This window comes from Hydractinia symbiolongicarpus, chromosome 6, assembly GCF_029227915.1.
Source record: "Hydractinia symbiolongicarpus strain clone_291-10 chromosome 6, HSymV2.1, whole genome shotgun sequence".
Classification (NCBI taxonomy): Eukaryota; Metazoa; Cnidaria; class Hydrozoa; order Anthoathecata; family Hydractiniidae; genus Hydractinia; species Hydractinia symbiolongicarpus.
The window spans coordinates 24,496,579-24,514,384 of record NC_079880.1 but is presented as its reverse complement, the minus strand read 5'-3'; the positions used below and the strand labels follow the sequence as shown (position 1 = coordinate 24,514,384).

At 34.2% G+C, this 17,806-nt stretch overlaps 1 protein-coding gene across 2 annotated transcripts; it reads right to left on the bottom strand.

Annotated features, from left to right (window-relative positions):
* Positions 1–4,240: 4,240 nt before the first annotated feature.
* LOC130647758 (adenylyl cyclase-associated protein-like) lies at positions 4,241–17,572 on the bottom strand. 2 transcript variants are annotated; one of them, XM_057453719.1, is made up of 14 exons: positions 17,412–17,572; positions 11,112–11,146; positions 10,693–10,761; positions 10,455–10,532; positions 10,148–10,201; positions 9,516–9,605; positions 9,305–9,387; positions 9,007–9,115; positions 7,877–8,063; positions 7,298–7,488; positions 6,447–6,570; positions 5,797–5,879; positions 5,350–5,493; positions 4,241–4,680 (listed from the first exon to the last, which is right to left on the bottom strand). In XM_057453719.1, the coding sequence occupies exons 1-14, from the start codon at positions 17,518–17,520 to the stop codon at positions 4,597–4,599; spliced, it is 1,440 nt and encodes a 479-aa protein (XP_057309702.1). In that variant the 5' UTR covers positions 17,521–17,572; the 3' UTR covers positions 4,241–4,596. The 2 variants fall into 2 exon arrangements, with proteins under 2 accessions (XP_057309702.1, XP_057309700.1); XM_057453717.1 differs by lacking the exon at positions 17,412–17,572 and adding an exon at positions 11,262–11,471.
* Between the last annotated feature and the right edge of the window lie 234 nt (positions 17,573–17,806).

Sequence of the window (17,806 nt, the reverse complement as noted above, 5' to 3'; positions counted from 1 at the left end):
AACCATGTGATTAAATTTACAACTACACAAATAGATAGGCATGAAAATATTTACATGTTGTAATAAAACTAAACATATAAATGCTCCTGCAATGCATCCAGGTTGTTTAAGTACTATTCGCATATTTCCCAAGTAGCTTTGATATTTTGATGATACACGTTTCGCAAACACAACTACCAAACAAAATTGTTGGCCAATCTCTAACACACATAAAGAAGTGATATATAAGACTAGCATAGCAATCTTGTTGCTGGCACTAAGGTGCACATAAACGCATATGTACTCGCAAATTGCTAAAATTATAATGGAAAACTGATAAAATATTCCTATCCAATAAACATCTACATTTCTAAATTTAATGTTAATGCTTGCAACATACACCAACCAAACAATAATTCCCATGACAGTTAAACTAACTGCTACTGTTTTGTATGACATCGTTGAAACGTCCGATACAAGAACTGGGAAATTTCGAAAAAATGCAACCAATATCAGTCTTGATGTGAACGCTTTTTTCAACGCTTCCAACCCATCCTTACTGGAATATTTATTGTCGCGTAGAATGTTTTCACGGGGAGCGACATTTTGTGTTTCGTTTTATTCGCGTTTATTTATTCCGTAACCCCCTGACTGCATATATGCGTTATTTTGATTTGCTAAAAAAAACAATGAAATATAATTATGTGTGACGTTCTCGTTATATAATAATTAAGCCGGCATGGTCTGTGATCTGTGATCAAGTTTCTAGCGCTTTCTCTTCTTTACAAAAATCTTCACAGAAAATTTCGCGCTGCAGAAGAATATTTCATATGCAAGTTAGTCACCAGTCCGTTTGTTTGTTTTAATTGTACAAGGGTGGAAGGCTATGCTTTAAGTTTATCTAGTTTGCAACAAACCTAATTAAGTTATCAGGGGGTGGGTAAAATTGACAAACTCTGATTTTTTAAAAAAAGCAGCAATAAATCCTCTCTTTTCTTATTATCTTCTGTGAAAACATAACTTTGTTAAGGTTCAGTTCGTAGATAATCGTAGTATGAAGCAAAATAGAAGTACAAAACAAGATTTCTCGATGCCTATATCTCCCATGAAAATGCAATCTTGTTAATCTCTCGCACGAAAGTAAAAATATAAACATTTGAATTTTAAATTAGTAGAAAATTAAATTAGTAGAAAGAAGAAAGGTCTTGCGATAACGACGCGAAAATACAACGTTTTTATCTTGGAAATTTTCCATTTACGTGGATTATTAAAAAAAGTTGTGAAGTGTATCAACTTCGAAGTGCATTTGCCAGGGGTAAAGTTTTTCTATTTTTTCTAATTTTTGTTGTTTCCACTTTGCAAAGGATAGTATTTTAATATTCAACGACTGTCAAACGCATTTTTGGTTGTTAAATATTTTTTGGGAGCTCAATTTGTCAAAAATAGGGTATTTTAGCCCGTTTTAACCATGTTTTGATAGCGCATTTGCCAGTACAATTTCTTTTTAGTTCATATTAGGTTTGGGTTTTCTACAGATCTTACGTGCTATACTTGTGGAATCATTTGGAATCATTGACTGCCAGTAAAAAAATGTGAAGTATTTTTAAGAAAATGCACCTCAAAGAAAATAAAAATAATTTCTTTGTGTCGTGCACCATATATTTTCACATGTGAAGTCGCTCTACTGTAAAAAAACCCCAGGTTTTTCCATTTTTTTTCTAAAATGGTAGCAAAACATGTCGTTAAATTCTACGCGACGTGCTTGTTAAAAGCGCCTTCTTTCATATCATATTCTCTTAATATATCATGCGCAAAACATATAACGCATAGGTGTACAAAAATCGTTAAAATGAGTAGTATAACACCCGATATATTACCGTATCCAATTTGCAGTGCACTGAACAAAATATTGACCCCGACAAATTAAAGAACAACACAGGGTCCGAGTGAAAATCCAATTGCTTTTGAACCAATTAGACATGCCATTTTGACTTTGAATTTGTTGAATGGGTATGACCTTGCTATTTCAGCAGTCATTAACGATCTTGATATGGAAACTCCAAGAATGGTGACCATGGTATGATGTACAGTATACTTCCTGACATAGCTACAAAATTGATAATGATAATAAATACTTTTATCCGTCTTGTTCTGTCAGCATATCTTGCAATGACAGGGAACAAAAACATCGGCAAAATGAATACCACAATGTTAATCAATTCATAATAAAAGTTAGGTTGGTTAATTTTTATCAGTTTCGTCAAGTATATCCATAACATTCCTGCATTGGCACTTTGTTCAACTCTTATCAAAATATGAACCAACATATACGCAAATAGCGTGGCTTTTCTTTTTATCTTCCAAGACTATGTCTGTCAAATAATTTAGAATTTTTTCGTCATCAACTACGGTAAGTCACTAGGATAATTAAACCAATTACTAACCATGGAAACCAGCAATGTATTTTAACATATTATTTACAATGGATTTTCATAATGCTCAAATAATCCAAAGTAATTATCTGATTAATGGTTGGTCGGTCTTACAAAATAGCCACTATTATCTTTACTCACAAATCTAATTTGTGAGTCTAGGAAACTCGAAAGTTTTCTTAAAATTTATTACACACAATTTATTATACACAGAATTTATTAAAAGGCTTTCCATTAGCGTTCTTTGTCGACCCGCTTTATCTAATTACAAACATGTTTGTCGAAACATGGTTTGGTATGTGTATCTGCATGTGGAGATTCTCACGGTGTCGATTGTGAGAACTCTGGCTCCTTGCAAGATCCTAGAGATGCTTCTGTCGATGATGATGTTTATGATAACATTTTTACTATCTTCGAGAATGAATTATTATGAATATACCGAACTGCTTTAAAATATTAAATTTTTCATTTTTAAGGCCCGTGGAAGGTGAGGGAGTGGTTGAGATTGGAAATGTTTTTTTCTGCATGCGACATAAAATTGAAGATATCTTTTCCCTGTTGGTTTCTGACTAACGGTGCATAAGAGTTTTGTAATCAGAATAAAAATTCGTTCACTCATTTTTCGACTGGGCCAAAATACCCCCTGCCGCGTTTGGCCCAAAAAAAAACAATGTTGCCCAAGATATTTTTCGGAGGATTTTTGATATGTTATTCTACATAAAATTGCGGTTCTGTGGATACCAAAATTACAAAGTTAACAATTTTTTCTTTTTTCGTTTTCATCCTAATTCGACTACACTACCAGGAAGGTGAAGTTAGGGGTTCAAGTAATTTGAGCAGCTAGGACTTTCCTTTTTTTTACAGCTTTTATACTACCTCCCCCAGATAAAGATGCGCCTCAAGAAGCGAAATATTTTGCCTATTTTATTAATTCTTTTTCAGTAAAAACCATGATTAAAACGAATACTATCCAACGCAATCCAACAAGTTCTTCTGTTAACGTTAGCTCGGCCGTCCCGATGTGCATTGCGAAAGCGGGAAATTCAAAATGGTGTCACAATTGACGAAAGGTCTATTATAAACACAACAAAATGTAAACAAAATTAAATTAAATACTATGATGAAGAATCGCAGCGATAGAAAATTGAAATTTTTATTATATTTATGAAGAATGAAGTATTCGATTTGCTTATTTGTTTAACAACCTCCAATCTAATAAAAATGCTGTCTTATTGCTGGTTTACAGCCTTGTGGCTTAAGATTTTAATAAATGTATTTTATGTTGCCATTTATTTTATTGTTTCACAATAAGGGGAATTTGTGAAAGCTTGTTGATTATCCAACTTTTTCTAAGATTATTATTTTAATTTACACAAACTGGTGATGTTGGTAAAATTTAGTCGGTTAAGTTACCATACTTGAATGGCGACCAATAATAAATTTTGTCTATTTCTCTTAAGCCACGCATTTCAAATCATCAAAATAAAAAAAAACAACCTTGCTGAAATGTTTCGCCGAATTCCACATTTTTTTCGGTAATTAAAATTAACAAATTTCTGCTCATGACAACAAAATATGCAAGAGAATAAACCAACTAGATCAATTTTTTTAGGAAATTCAAAGAATTGAAGCACAACCTTGTTTGTAAAGCGTTAAGAAAAAAATTTAAAATTTCCCTTGATGTAGTAAACATCTTGAGTAAACCTTTCAAAAATCCGGGAGAACTAAAGTTTTGCTTTTTAGGGTGAATACTGCTATAATAGTCACCCTCCTTAGACTTCAAGTCGAAGAATCTGCTTGAAACAGTACTTTATAAAATCAACATGGAATCACTGAACAGCAAAAAAAATAAGGAAATTATTTCATCTACAGGTGTTTACAAAAATGCATTTAAGAAATAGTTATACAAAGAAGACAAAAACACACACAAAAAATCTATAACGAATATGACCTATAGTGAGAAATCAACAGAGTTTAAAAACAAAGCTGAAACAGAACAGAACGGGATGGGTAACGTCTACTGTTAATAGTTAAATTATTTATCGCACCTTCATGAATTTTTTTATTTTTATAATTTTAAGCAAAATTTGAAGTAAAAACTTTCTCCATAAAAATAACCAGCATTATCTTGTGTATGACTACCGATACAACCGTCTTCTAAATCACGCTCCACTCAGCATCAAGTTTATAAATTTAAATCCATAGTCGTTGTTACGAACTTCTTTCCATCGTATACTGTCTTGTATTGTTCAGGGATTGGGTGCTCGGACTAAAAAACAGGAAAACATAATACCTTAACAAAATTAACACCACCAGTCTGATATCTATTCAATATTTTCACCGCCTTGGTAACACTGAAATACTTCATCAATGTATCTATAACAACAGCCGCATTTTGTTTATGATGGTAGCCGAATCGCTATTTTGTGTTAAGCTAAGATCAAGCTATGACGGGCTAACAACTAGTCTTATTAATGTATGTATTCTGTCTGTCTCTCTGTTGTCAAAAAATTGTCAAAAATTGTACAAAAACAACAGGGGAGATATGTTTTCATCGACTTTGTTGCAACGAGTGAATTCCTGTGAAAATTAAAGAGCGGGCTAACGACTAGTCTCCATATTAATAGTGGTGAGCTGCTTTTTTAAACCCCTTTATAATTGAATTTAATAAATCATGTAACAGGGAAAAAAGGATTCACAAGATACTGATGCAAGAAATATGTAATATAGGCGAATTTTCGTGTGGATTTTTCCACTGCCTGGCGGCTAGTTATGTATAGCAACCAATGTGAACTGCTGAGAATTTAAATGCAATATAAACAATTTGGCGCGCGAACTAGTTCCGCTTTGTCTACTAATTGTGTGGGCATGAGCTGAAAGTGTAGACAAATTTTGCATATCAGTGCAGTGTTTTTTAAAGCACAAAATATATATTTACCAAATCTCCGTCCTCTTTCGTGATGCAAACATTCATTTCGCTAGATTTCGCACTAATGATCTGCGCGTCCAAACTCTTGTCGTTCAAATAAATCAACACACCGTCTGTTTTATCTACCGAGATCGTTGGGACTTTGCCATTTGCCTGAAATAAGTTGAGTTAATATGAAATAAAACAGGGGTCATATTTTGATCTTCAACATAGATCATAGGTCATGACAAATGCCATTATTTACGATGTAACAACTGTGTATAACCAAGAAAGTGCATTTACATAAAAACAACTCCTTCCTATGCCACGTCACATACGCACTGCAAGTTTGTTATATGTAGCAATATAACTTTAAATTATTTCACAGAAGCTATCAGAGAAAGTTCTCCAAAAAGTGTCAAACCTGCTTCACTAGGGAAGGTACCAAAACATTTATGGTATCAATTTCAAACCTACCTGAGCTTTGATACTTTGGCAGTTGACGAATTCACATGTTGATATCAAATCTTCAAATACGACACCGCATTTTTGGCAGCTGTCTGCAAAAAATATTTAAAAATTAAAAACGTTTCCTCTGAAAAAGGAAATGAAGAGCTACAAATAAGCAAAAGCTTTTTTTTCTTCAATTAATCCTAGAGCGGTCTTACTAAATATAATTTAGTGCTACATACTAGTCCTCAAAAATACTAATAGCTGCGGAAAAAGTACGGTCAAAATGACTAGCATATCGATTGAGGATATTTTTTTCAAGGAAAAATGGAGAAAATTTAGGGTGATTTTAAAAAAAATATGTCACGAGTAAATAACAAATTATTGCTGTACATTTAGAAACGTTACAGCAAAATTTGTGAAAGTGAGAAGAAATTAAGAAAGTTGAGGAAAAAGGTTGTTAAAATCCCAATTTAAAGGGGATAGGAGACTTTTTAAAATTGAGGAACAATTGAGGAGTAGAAAAGAGTGTCTCCATTTTTTGATTTTTTACAACATTTTAGCTGTTACTACCCTACAGAGAATAATGTTTAAAGCAAACAAGAAAATCAACAGTAAATAAAAAACAAAGTACAAAAAATTGTGGGTGAGCAATTAAGAGGTATGGTCAAACTTACCAAGAGTAATGGAGTTTACTTTCCCTTTAACTTGGAGGACGGAGTTTTTGCATTTAAACATGTAGATTGTTTGTTTATCATTGGTGTTTTCAATCACCAGGTTCTGATTACCTTCTTGGTATTCCTGCAGAAAACAATGTAAAAGACAGTGTAAATGTTTTCATTTAACATTTAGAATAATACGCATGCGCACGCATACACGCGGGGAGAATATGTAAACAACAGATAACAATCGAAGAAATGAATTAAAACAACAATTTATTCTTAAATACCTTAAAAAGAGATAATAGTATGAAAAACCAACACCTTTTCCCTTTTCGATTTTTAATTCTTAAAAGTTTATAAATTAGGTTGAATAGCCAGTTAGTATTAATAAAATCAGATTCGCCTATTCAATCCCGCGCTATAAGTCACATCAAGTTTGATAAAAGTTTTTTTTCTAGATTTTTTCTAACTTCAAAGAACTATAGCAAATTTTCATGACATTGGATGGAGTCAGAATGAACTGAAAATATAAAACAAAAATGATTTTCGAACAAAAAGACATCAACGTAATGTTATCCATACAAAGTAAAAATAAAATACTGTCTTATAACAAAGAATCATACAAGTGTTTAGTACCAATGAATGATGAATTTGCTACTTTATTATCTTTATTTTCTAAAACATGGAAAAATTTCCTTTAGTATTTTTTTGAGCGGCAAAATAGGCTACGGTCTGTAAAATACATTAAATATCAGTAAATTGAAAGTTTGTGTTGACGAGGGAATACTCAGTGATCATAAACTTTTCCAACGCTATTAGCCCTACTTTCGTGTTAGCCAATAAACTCAAAAAAATTATCAACATACCACAATCCACTTTTTCATTTGCAACTCAAAAACAGGTGGTTTCTTGGTTTCTGGTGCGCTGAACTTCTTAAATGTGGCTGGTGCGTAAGGACGAGGACTTAAGTTTGACGTTTTGGCTGCAGGTACAATAGACTGGCCACGCAATGTAGGATTTTTGTGCGTCTTCATATCGTCTGTCACTTTCTTTAAACCTGAGACGTAAGAAAACATATATTGACAATTAGATTGAAGGGCTTTTACTCCATATTTATTTGAGATTTAATTTCTAAAAGTGTTCTGGTATTACACTAATTATGCATGCATACTCATTTTTGCGAATTGGAAAAGAATTGTTCTCCTGAATTCAATTTTGTTTGTGATTTGCAATCCCGCAAAAAAGGGGTACAACGGAATTTTTGCGCATTCATTTCACAAAAGCCCATATATTGTTTCATGAAGGTGTTTTTACATTTACCCTCATATTATATTGACTATTCATATGTGGCTTTAAAATTTTATATACTGAACACAATCAGAATGACTATATCACAAGAGCTGTCTATCACAAAAAAAACTTTCGAAGAAATCCAGCTTCCTCACCTGTCGTAATACCTGTCCCCTTGTTCAACGCTGCAAACAGTTCAGCCCTAGTATCAACAGCTGGAGTAGATGAGCTCGCATCAGGTGCTGCTGGAGGTGGAGGGCCAGGTGGTGGGGGTGGCGGTGCACCACCATTAGCGGCAGGAGCACTTGTTGCAGCAGCAGATGCACCAGTAGCTGCAGGCTTCTAAACCCAGAACATTAAAAACTTTACATTACACAAAGGATAACTTCATACAGTTTATTTAAACAAGAAAGGATATCAGAAAGCTTAGACTCAATCTTTGGATATACAAACTTAGTAAAGACACTTGTGACATCATGGTCACTATTCTTTGCTTAAACATGAATAGATAAAAACGCACGCTTCCACATTGAGAATTTTAAAAACACAAACATTTGAAGCCGTGACTACAAAGATTAAATTCTCGCGAAATCAAATTTTTTTTGTGTTTACGATAATTAACGAATTTTTGACTCCATCTGCACGTTATGTTGATGCCAGAAATAAATGTGTGTCAGCTGTGGAAGTGAAAAGTCATCTGTCGTTTACTTCCTACACAGGCCTTGAAAACCTTTACTACGTTAATGCAAGAGATGACAGTCTTAAAAGAATCTGATTAAAGGAGAAAATTTCTTCAACTATTTTATAAATAACCGTAAAAATTTTTAAATATAAAAAAACATGTTTTTAAGAACTCAAGCTGAAATGTAAGGCTAAAAGCTAGTTAAGATTGGTTATTCTTGTAAAAAAGGTTTGAAGGATAAAAACAAACGTGGAAATTATGTAATAGAAATTGGACATTCGGTAAAAATTATTTTCGTGAAATTAATTGAAATAACCCATTCGCGAATTTAAATTTCTCCAAAACCCAACAAAATTCAAAAACTAAAACTTCGATTCCCCTCATAGAAATAGTTTAGGTATATGTGACTTTCCCTTGTGATCTTATTCGTGTTATGTAAGTATATTTTTTTTTATTTCTTTACTGTACCCACTCTATTGACCACCACTGATATTGTCGATTTTACATACAAAAGTTTACTCAAAACATAGTACCACCACCACCATTGCTATCATGGTAATGCCACTATTTCCTTCTTTACACACAGTGAAAGATTTCACTTACATCTTTATTCCACATCAATCCTGTACCATGGTTATCTTTAACATGAGCTTGTGTCTCTTTCAACATCTTGATTAGTGATTTTGACCAATTTGCTTGTTTGGGATCAGACCTTAAACATAATGGTGGAGTTACTGCATAAATATGGTTACTCCTACTAATCCACAGGCTTCAGAGAAATTTAAGTACTAACTGTTTAAAAGAAATGTTTTTGGAGTGTTAAAAATTCTGACAATCTTCTACGACCCTCATCCCCCTTTCCCCTGAAAAAAAGGAAAAACAAAAGGTTGTATATCCATACTCTCTAAATTCCTTTAATATTTTATTTGTGTAGAATTGCCCTGATTCTTCCATTTGCTGAACGTAAGCTGCAGGTTTCGGTGCCTGAAAAATAAAAATGTATTACAATGTGAGGAAGCAAAATAAACAAAGTGATGTAAACAAATACATCTAAACAAATACATGTGTAAACACAAATACATGTAAGCAAATAAAAATTAAAAAAACATTACCACAGCAACCCAACCAAGGAAAGGAATGGCTTCAGACATAGCAGATAAGTGATTGAACTGTTTACTGCTTCGTTTGCTTTCGCGAAAAGTCTAAATACAACGAAAGCTGATTTTTTTAAACAGAAATGAGACAACCGCAGCAAACAAAACATGACTACAGAATGGCTGCTAAAATTCACAATCTGAATTAATAAAAGTATTATTGAGGTACTTTTCATATCAATATGAAATTTTAACAAAAAAACGTGGTTAAAATGTGCAGGGAAATTAAGTAGTGGACAAATCCAAGAAAAACAACATTGTTATTTATAAATTACGAATTTAAAAAAGTTGATATGCACCAAAATGTTCTGAATAGGTTGCAGCCATTTTCCTGATTGTTTTAATTCTTCGATGTTCTCAGTGTAACAAAGAGCATACATGGCAACAGTACTTGTCTCTGAGTGTTATGCAATGGGTACATTTTTTCAAGAAGAATTGCATTCCACGAGCATTGGGATGTAAAGGCAATATCGATAAATTCAATGCTTACAACAGTATCGTATTTGAAATTTTAACAAAAACTTGGGTAAAATGTGGAGAGAAATTATAATAAATTAAAAAATAAATTATAAAAGTTCAACAAAACGAACCTGAATTGCGGTTATTCCTTCACTTAAAGGCTTCAAAATTTGTTGCAGATCATTCTAAAACGAACAAGGTTAGAGTAGGAAGATAAAACACATTTTCTATATTTCTTTTGCTGCTTGTTCTTATAAGATACTGAATGCAAATAGATGTAGTGAAGAAATGTTGCATTGTGGTGTGTATAAAAAAAACAAAACATAAACTATGTGAAATACTGGTCATGTTGACCAGTATTTCACATGATTTGATAAAATCTAGAGAAGTGACTGGCACCAATTTATTATATACATTAAGGTATGAAAAAGGACTCACATTGTTTGGTCGGCCATTATTGGCAGCAATCAACAGGACATTTTTGTGGGCATCAAATGCAGTTTGTAGGAGGGAAGCCTGATAAGAAAAAAACAAACATAAAATTTACGTTGAAAGATAAACAAAATAATCCAAAACAGCACAATGTCATATGCAACCATGTTCAAGTGTTCACCTGTAAGGTGAAATATTTGCACTTAACTTGATAATCTAATTTTAAAAAGAAAGTGAGACTTACTAGTTCAGCCAAATCTCCACCAAGAGCTTTTGTTTCGTTGACAAATGTGACAAACACAGAATCGTGGAACTAAAAAGTAAGACATTTTATTCAAAAATAATAAAAGTAAAAAGACTGCGAGGTTGAATTATTGGGTGATGCTGTCTGCATAGTTAGATTGTGCTACTCCACATAATTTAATTGGACAAGTTCACATAAACACACGGCTTTGTGCAAGGATTGGCACTTAAAATGTTTTGTGCCTTTTCACTTTTCAAGTATCACTCAGTCCTTGCATATTTCACTAAATAAAATCATTACAACCTGCACTAATTTCTCACAAGATAAAATTTTAACATATTTTACAATAAGAACATGCGAATATTAAATGTATACATTTTTTGGCAGTATCTTGTTTAAAATGTATGCAAAAAGCTTACCGTGTTGTAGTCATCCAGCCATAATGGACTGTCATCTAAAAACAAAAATTAAAAATCAATTATCAATAACACTACTATAAAGCAAACATATATTTCTAAATATGTTTTTATACTTTACATTCAGAAAACACTGTATCTATACATACATACTTTTATTATTATTGACAACATAGCCTTCCCCTGAAGCTACCTGAGCAGCATATTTCAGTGGCACCTGTGGTGACACTGGTAGTGGTTTTGTTTGTCTTGAAGATTGATTTAGTGACGACTGAGGTGAAAGCGAAACAGAAAGTAGTTTACGTGTAGGACCTCTTTTATGCTCCATTAAAATAAAAACAAATGCTGTGTAACTAAACAAGATATAACATAGTAAAATCTTCCAACTGTTAATGTAAAGTAAATAGATACTCTGTCTTGGCTGACATGTTTAAAAAGTGAAAAATCAAAACAAAAAATATATAAATGAAATATTTCAACCACGCTAGTTGTAACTTTTAAATAACTTATACTACATGAAATGATGCCATTACTAATTCAAAACTAGTCAATAGCAATATATACAAACACTAAAATTTGAAACTATCCAAGAGATGAATAATTGATTCTGACAAGAAATTATTTAATTAATTTGATTAAAGTAAAAGAATAAGTAATATTTGTAAAGAAATACAATTACAGTTGCCATCAAACCATGGAGTTTAATTTGTAGCTCAAGTAACAGTGCAAAATAAACATTTTTTTCTGACTAACTCATAATATAACTCACTAGAAAATCGTATATGTCAACCAGTTAGTACACATTTGTCTACACTGTTTTTATTGAAAGCATTTCTGGTATCATAGAATTTTGTATTTGGTGGACACCATTTTCATTTCTACTGTTTGTTATGTGTTACTGTGAGCTTGAAAGCATATTACATATTTTTTGTTTTCAGTGCTTGTCGTTATTGTAATGCTCTGATCAAATCTCTCAAAATTCACGCTTAATGAAGCCTCTTGAATTTATAAACATTCCTGCTTAAGTTTATTTAAACCCTTGATTTTTCATAGATGATGGCAGATCTCACTATTTTGGACAGTTAGTAAAAATTGAAATGTTAGCGTTAGTATTATCTTTGAGGCAACGTGAATCGAGAGATAAAACAGTTTTTTTAAAAGAAACCTAAAAAGTAATTTGTGAAAATAACTTGCACAGAATGATTAAGGAACATTATGCGCCACTTTTTCTAGGTTCCACAATCTTATTGGCTAAAAAGGCAAATCACACAACGTTTTGCTTGTACAATGGCTGATAATTAGACAGCCTATATAGTCAGGGATAAATGGGTGGGTTAGCTCAGCTTTGGGGAATTTGCTCAACAACTAGGGTGCCCTAGTTGCCTATGTGGGAATGACACAGATGTGATAACCTGTTTCCAAGTTTCTTAGCTTGAAAATTATACTTGTATGGCAGTGAATTTAATAACTTAACATTCCGACTTCCGTTTGCCCTACTTGCGAGTAGTTTAATTATTGATTACTATATTATATATTTTACTCGCACTCCCATTGTACTCTCACTCTGAATTATTTTACTCACATTTATTTGCACTCGTACTCTCATGGATGTGTAGCTTTACTCGCGATCAGCACATTATATTATTCCTGTGTGCCTTCATTGAACAGAACAGTATTTATTTTGGTGTGCGATTAGCGCACGCCTGAGGTATTTAGTGTTTTTTTGGTGTGCGAAGATCGCACAGGAACATTCAAACATGGCGTGTGTGGGCGTGTGCGCGTGCGGCCGCACGCCATTCCTGATGAGGCCTGTCATATAAGACAAGCATTGTGTCTACCATTATTTTGAGAAAGTTTAGAGTTACCCATGTCCTGGGACATTCTTTTACGAAGCTGTGGAATTGTTTTTTGCTGTGATTGTCTAGGTGATTCAAGTCTAAAAATTTTAAATCTGATTTAATGGTTTAGTTATAATAAGGATTTCATCCAGGCCACTTACTTCACCTTAGAGAGACAACGCTCAAACGTTTAAAGCCTTTTTGCTTCATTCTGGCGTCCCCACAGGTCTATAAGATAAAACCTCTCAAAGAGCTATGGTGACGAGAATGTCTTCATGCCACATAAATTTAGTTTAACTGGGCAGCAAAGTCTACCTCGATATGGCACATGGCAAGTTCAGGCTCGAATTGAGAATCTAGGACTAAGTTTTTAAAAAATTTTGAACAAAAACTTTTATATCTTCTTTTTAGTTTTTCTCATGGGAATTATTTTTTTCCTTATGTTTGTATACATAACATAGAGCAGCACAGACTTATAAAATACTCAAATCTGGTCTGTAAAGATTTTGGTATCGACATATACAGCAAGCACAATCATGATTTTTTGGGTTGGTGGTGAAAGAGCCCTTGAATAAAAGAAGAGGCTGTGAGTTGAAACACTTTATTCATTTGCAAATTTGGAAAAATTGTTATTATTTTGTTGTACAGGAAGGTATTATGTTTTATTAGTTTTGCATGGAAGGATCTCTTTAAAAATTAGATGAAATTACATTGTCTTTGTAAGAAGTAAAGAATGCATAATGTTTGATTAAAAACTTTGAACAAAGTTTGTTTGTGATACCATATGTCTCTCATGATTATGTGACTTTGAATAACTCTGGACACTTTTTTACATTCTTAACCCATGCAATTCTTTTAATGACACTATGATTAACCAATTTATCGCTAAAATATGCGGTTCCAGCCCTATAGACCATGCAGTAAATGTGCAGTTGATCCTCACCTGCAACTCGGGTAGGTTTAAAGATTTAATAAAATATCTTTAGAATAATAAATAGGCCACCTTTATAAAAAATGGATGTCCAATGGATTTACATGTAGTTTAAGCCAAGTTGGTATCATCATTTTACAATGGCAACTTTATGAAGCACTTAAGTTTAAGAAACTTAGTGGTGGTGCAACCAAGTAACAAAGCGTTACAGACATTGCACTAGGTTTTATTAGAGATTTGTTTATTGTCCTGAGTTACTGGCAACACAAAGATAGAGAAGTATATTCCACAAGGCTCCATGACCATCAATAATAAAAAGACTCCTGCCATTAGTAAACACACGGTTCTTGTTCAAAGAGATGAAGTAATGTTGTCATAAATTCTTGTAATTCCCTGTATATACATGATAATATTGGTGTTTTACCATAAACTGAAAGTAGTTTCCTGAAAATTGTAAAATGAATGCAGGCTTTTCATGATATACTTTGTCCTATTGATCAGCAATCAGTGCAAAATGGAAGTATACTTCAACAGTCAGGGATAACGCATTATCTCTCACAATGATGACCCAAGTGGTACACTCTGTTAACACAGTAGGTAAATCCATAGATAGATAGATAGATGTGCATATTTTACATGGCCAGCCTCACAAATATCGAGGGATATACCCTGTCTATTATTTCCAGGAGGGGCCATGGCTTAGATGGAGAGTCTTGGGTATTTAATGCTCATTTTGAGCTACGCAGACCCAATTAGGGCCAATGCTCTACTAGACAACTTCTGGCAACATCCAACGACCCAGTGTGCCATCTCCCCAATTTCCCTCACATGAGTTGGGTTAACTTGGGGTTATGGTAACATTCGCCCATGTTGAATAACCGTCAAGAGGAATTTTTTTGAAGTTCTGTTACTTTTCCATGCAACAATCCTTGTTGTTTAAATGACAATCGTCAGACTTCATGCATCATTATCATCATCATTCATGGTTTAGCATGGTTTGGACAGGGTATATTAATGACCCTCTTCCAATCTGATCTAGAATGTGCTAGGTCTAAACTAAAATTCTGCATAATCATCATCATCATCATTCTCGGCTTAACGTCCGTTTTCCATGCTAGCATGGGTTGGACGGGGTATATTAATGACCCTCTTCCAATATGATCTAGACTGTGTTAGATCTAAACTCAACTTCCTCTGTATCAAGTCTGTCCTTATAACCTCCTGCCAAGTCTTTATCGGTCTGCCTCTGGGCTTTGCCTCAGGAACTATCAAGTCTCTACACTTTCTTACCCAATTATCTTCCTCCATTCTTTCCAAGTGCCCCAGCTAGTTCAATCTTCTTATCTGGATAACATCTTTAATTCTACGGAGACTTAGCCTGCTTCTTAGCTCATCTGAACTCTTTCTGTCTCTCAGACTGGCATTACACATCCACCTAACCATTCTCATATCATTCCTTTCTAAACGGTCAAGATCTTCCTGCGTCACTGCCCATGTCTCACTACCGTACAACATAACACTTCTTACACAGCCCTCATACAACCTACCTTTTACCTCAATTGACAGGACTCTGCTAGTCAACAAAGGAAGTAACTCTCTGAACTTTTTCCAATCAGAACCTATCCTGCAAGTAACACTTCTACCAATACCCCCTTCACTGCCCAACATATCACCTAAGTAACAGAAGTTCTCAACTATCTCTAACAAACCACTGTTGTACATCATTAAAGCTGGAAATACTTCATTCTCTATAATCTCACCTTTGCAACGCTTGCATACAAACTGTATGTCAGCTCTTAACCTTCCACTAATACTACTGCACTTCTTATGTACCCAATGCTTGCAAGTCTGACAAAAAATTGAGTTACTACCAACCCCTTTCCTGCAAACTCCACAAGGCCACTTTCCAACTACAAGGTCACACTTGGCTGCAATGCTACTAATCATGACTTTAGACTTTGCTGTGTTTACCTTTAGCCCTTTCTCTTCTAGTCCTTTCTGCCACTTCTCAAACTTTTTAACTAATTCTTCCATCGACTCTGCTATGAGAACCAAATCATCTGCATACAATAGCTCCCATGGACAACCTGTTCTGAACTCCATCAACAGCGCTTCTAAGACTAGAATAAACAACAAAGGACTAAGTACAGAACCCTGATGTACACCAACATTTACACTAAATTCATCACTAAGTGAATCGTTAATCCTGACAGGACTTCTAGCATTGCTGTACATAGACTGTACCATCGTAACTAGCCACTCATCCGCACCTAATTTTCTCATAGCCCACCAAATAACTTTACGTGGCACTCTATCAAAAGCTTTCTCTAAATCTACAAAGGCAAAATACAGATTCTTTCTCTTTCCTAAATACTTTTCCTGAAGCTGTCTGAGCAAAAATATTGCATCTGTAGTGCCACGCCCTGGAACAAAATCAAATTGCATCTTATCTATATTAATTCGTTCTCTAAGTAACTTATCAATCACTCTTTCAATAACTTTCATTACTTGATCAACCAACTTTAAACCTCTATAGTTACCCCTTTCTAATGTATCACCCTTGCCCTTGAAACAATTCACTATTACACTTGACTGCCATTCACTCGGAATAGCACCATCCTTTATAATCTGGTTAGCAAGACTTGTAATAAGCTCAACTCCAATATATCCAGATGCTTTTACCATCTCTGCAACAATACCTGATACTCCTGCAGCCTTGCCAATCTTCAATTTCCTAATAGCCTCAACTACCCATTCTGTCTTGATCTGCATAGCTGCCCCTTCTACAACATCATCAGCAGACAAATTATCCTCGTCCCAAATAAACTCAGTGTTAAGCAACCTCTGATAATGATTCTTCCAAGCTACCCTTTTCTCCTCCTCTGTGCTAGCCAAAACACCTTCATCATTACGTATACACTTCTCACCTACAACATCTTTAAGTCTGTCCTTATTACCTCCTATCAAGTCTTTCTTGGTCTACACCTGAGCCTTGCCCCGGGAACTATGAAGTCTCCACACTTTCTTACCCAATTATCCTATTATAAAAAAACGGGATGGAACAATGTATTATTTGGTCCGGGTAGTTCAAGGAATATCTGCCACCATTGTTTTAATGACCCCTCACTAAATCTAAAGACCGCACAGTTGAAGAACTGTAAGTATACCTCTATTGAGGATCTCTAGATTATGCGTTATCCTTGACACTCAAAAAGTTACTACAGCAACTGTCAATATAATTATGATGTTGAAGTCTATTATGGTTATTCCTGACTAAATCAAGTGGTCTTACATATTTCTTTCACTGAACAAAACACTTCGATTTGAGTCTTTATATCTTAAAAACTATGGATACTATACTGCAATCGCGTGATGAACATTTTTTTGAAAAAATGTTATCCCGCAATTGCGGTGGGTGGAATATCACAAAATAAAAAATTATTTATTGTGGGAATGGTGATTTACAACACAACAGGGAAAGTGTAAATCTAGCTAGCTAACTAGCTATAGTTCGTTAAAAAAAATTAAGCGTACCACTAGCACTTGCTGATCCACCAGAACCACCTTTTGATGCTACTGACTCGAGGCGACCAGTAACATTTTCTAAACGAGCAACCAACTTTTCTAAATCTGCTGTGGCCATTTTGAATTAGATGTTCCGAAGGAGGGGAGATCGTCTTCAGTTAAAATTATACGGGTTTGTGGCCAGGCAGACTTGCGTAAACTAGTTATATATGTAATATCTTTTACCAACGTGAGTTTGGCCATATTTTATTGCTGACAGAAAAGCCCTCCAAGCAGTTTTCAGGCTTGTTTACAACTTCCATATTTAGACATAACCCACCTCCCTATTTAAAGAAACCGGAGACCGAACAGCTCAACCTCGTTCCCAGAGCATTTGTTGATTGATAATAGCCTTGTTGATTGAT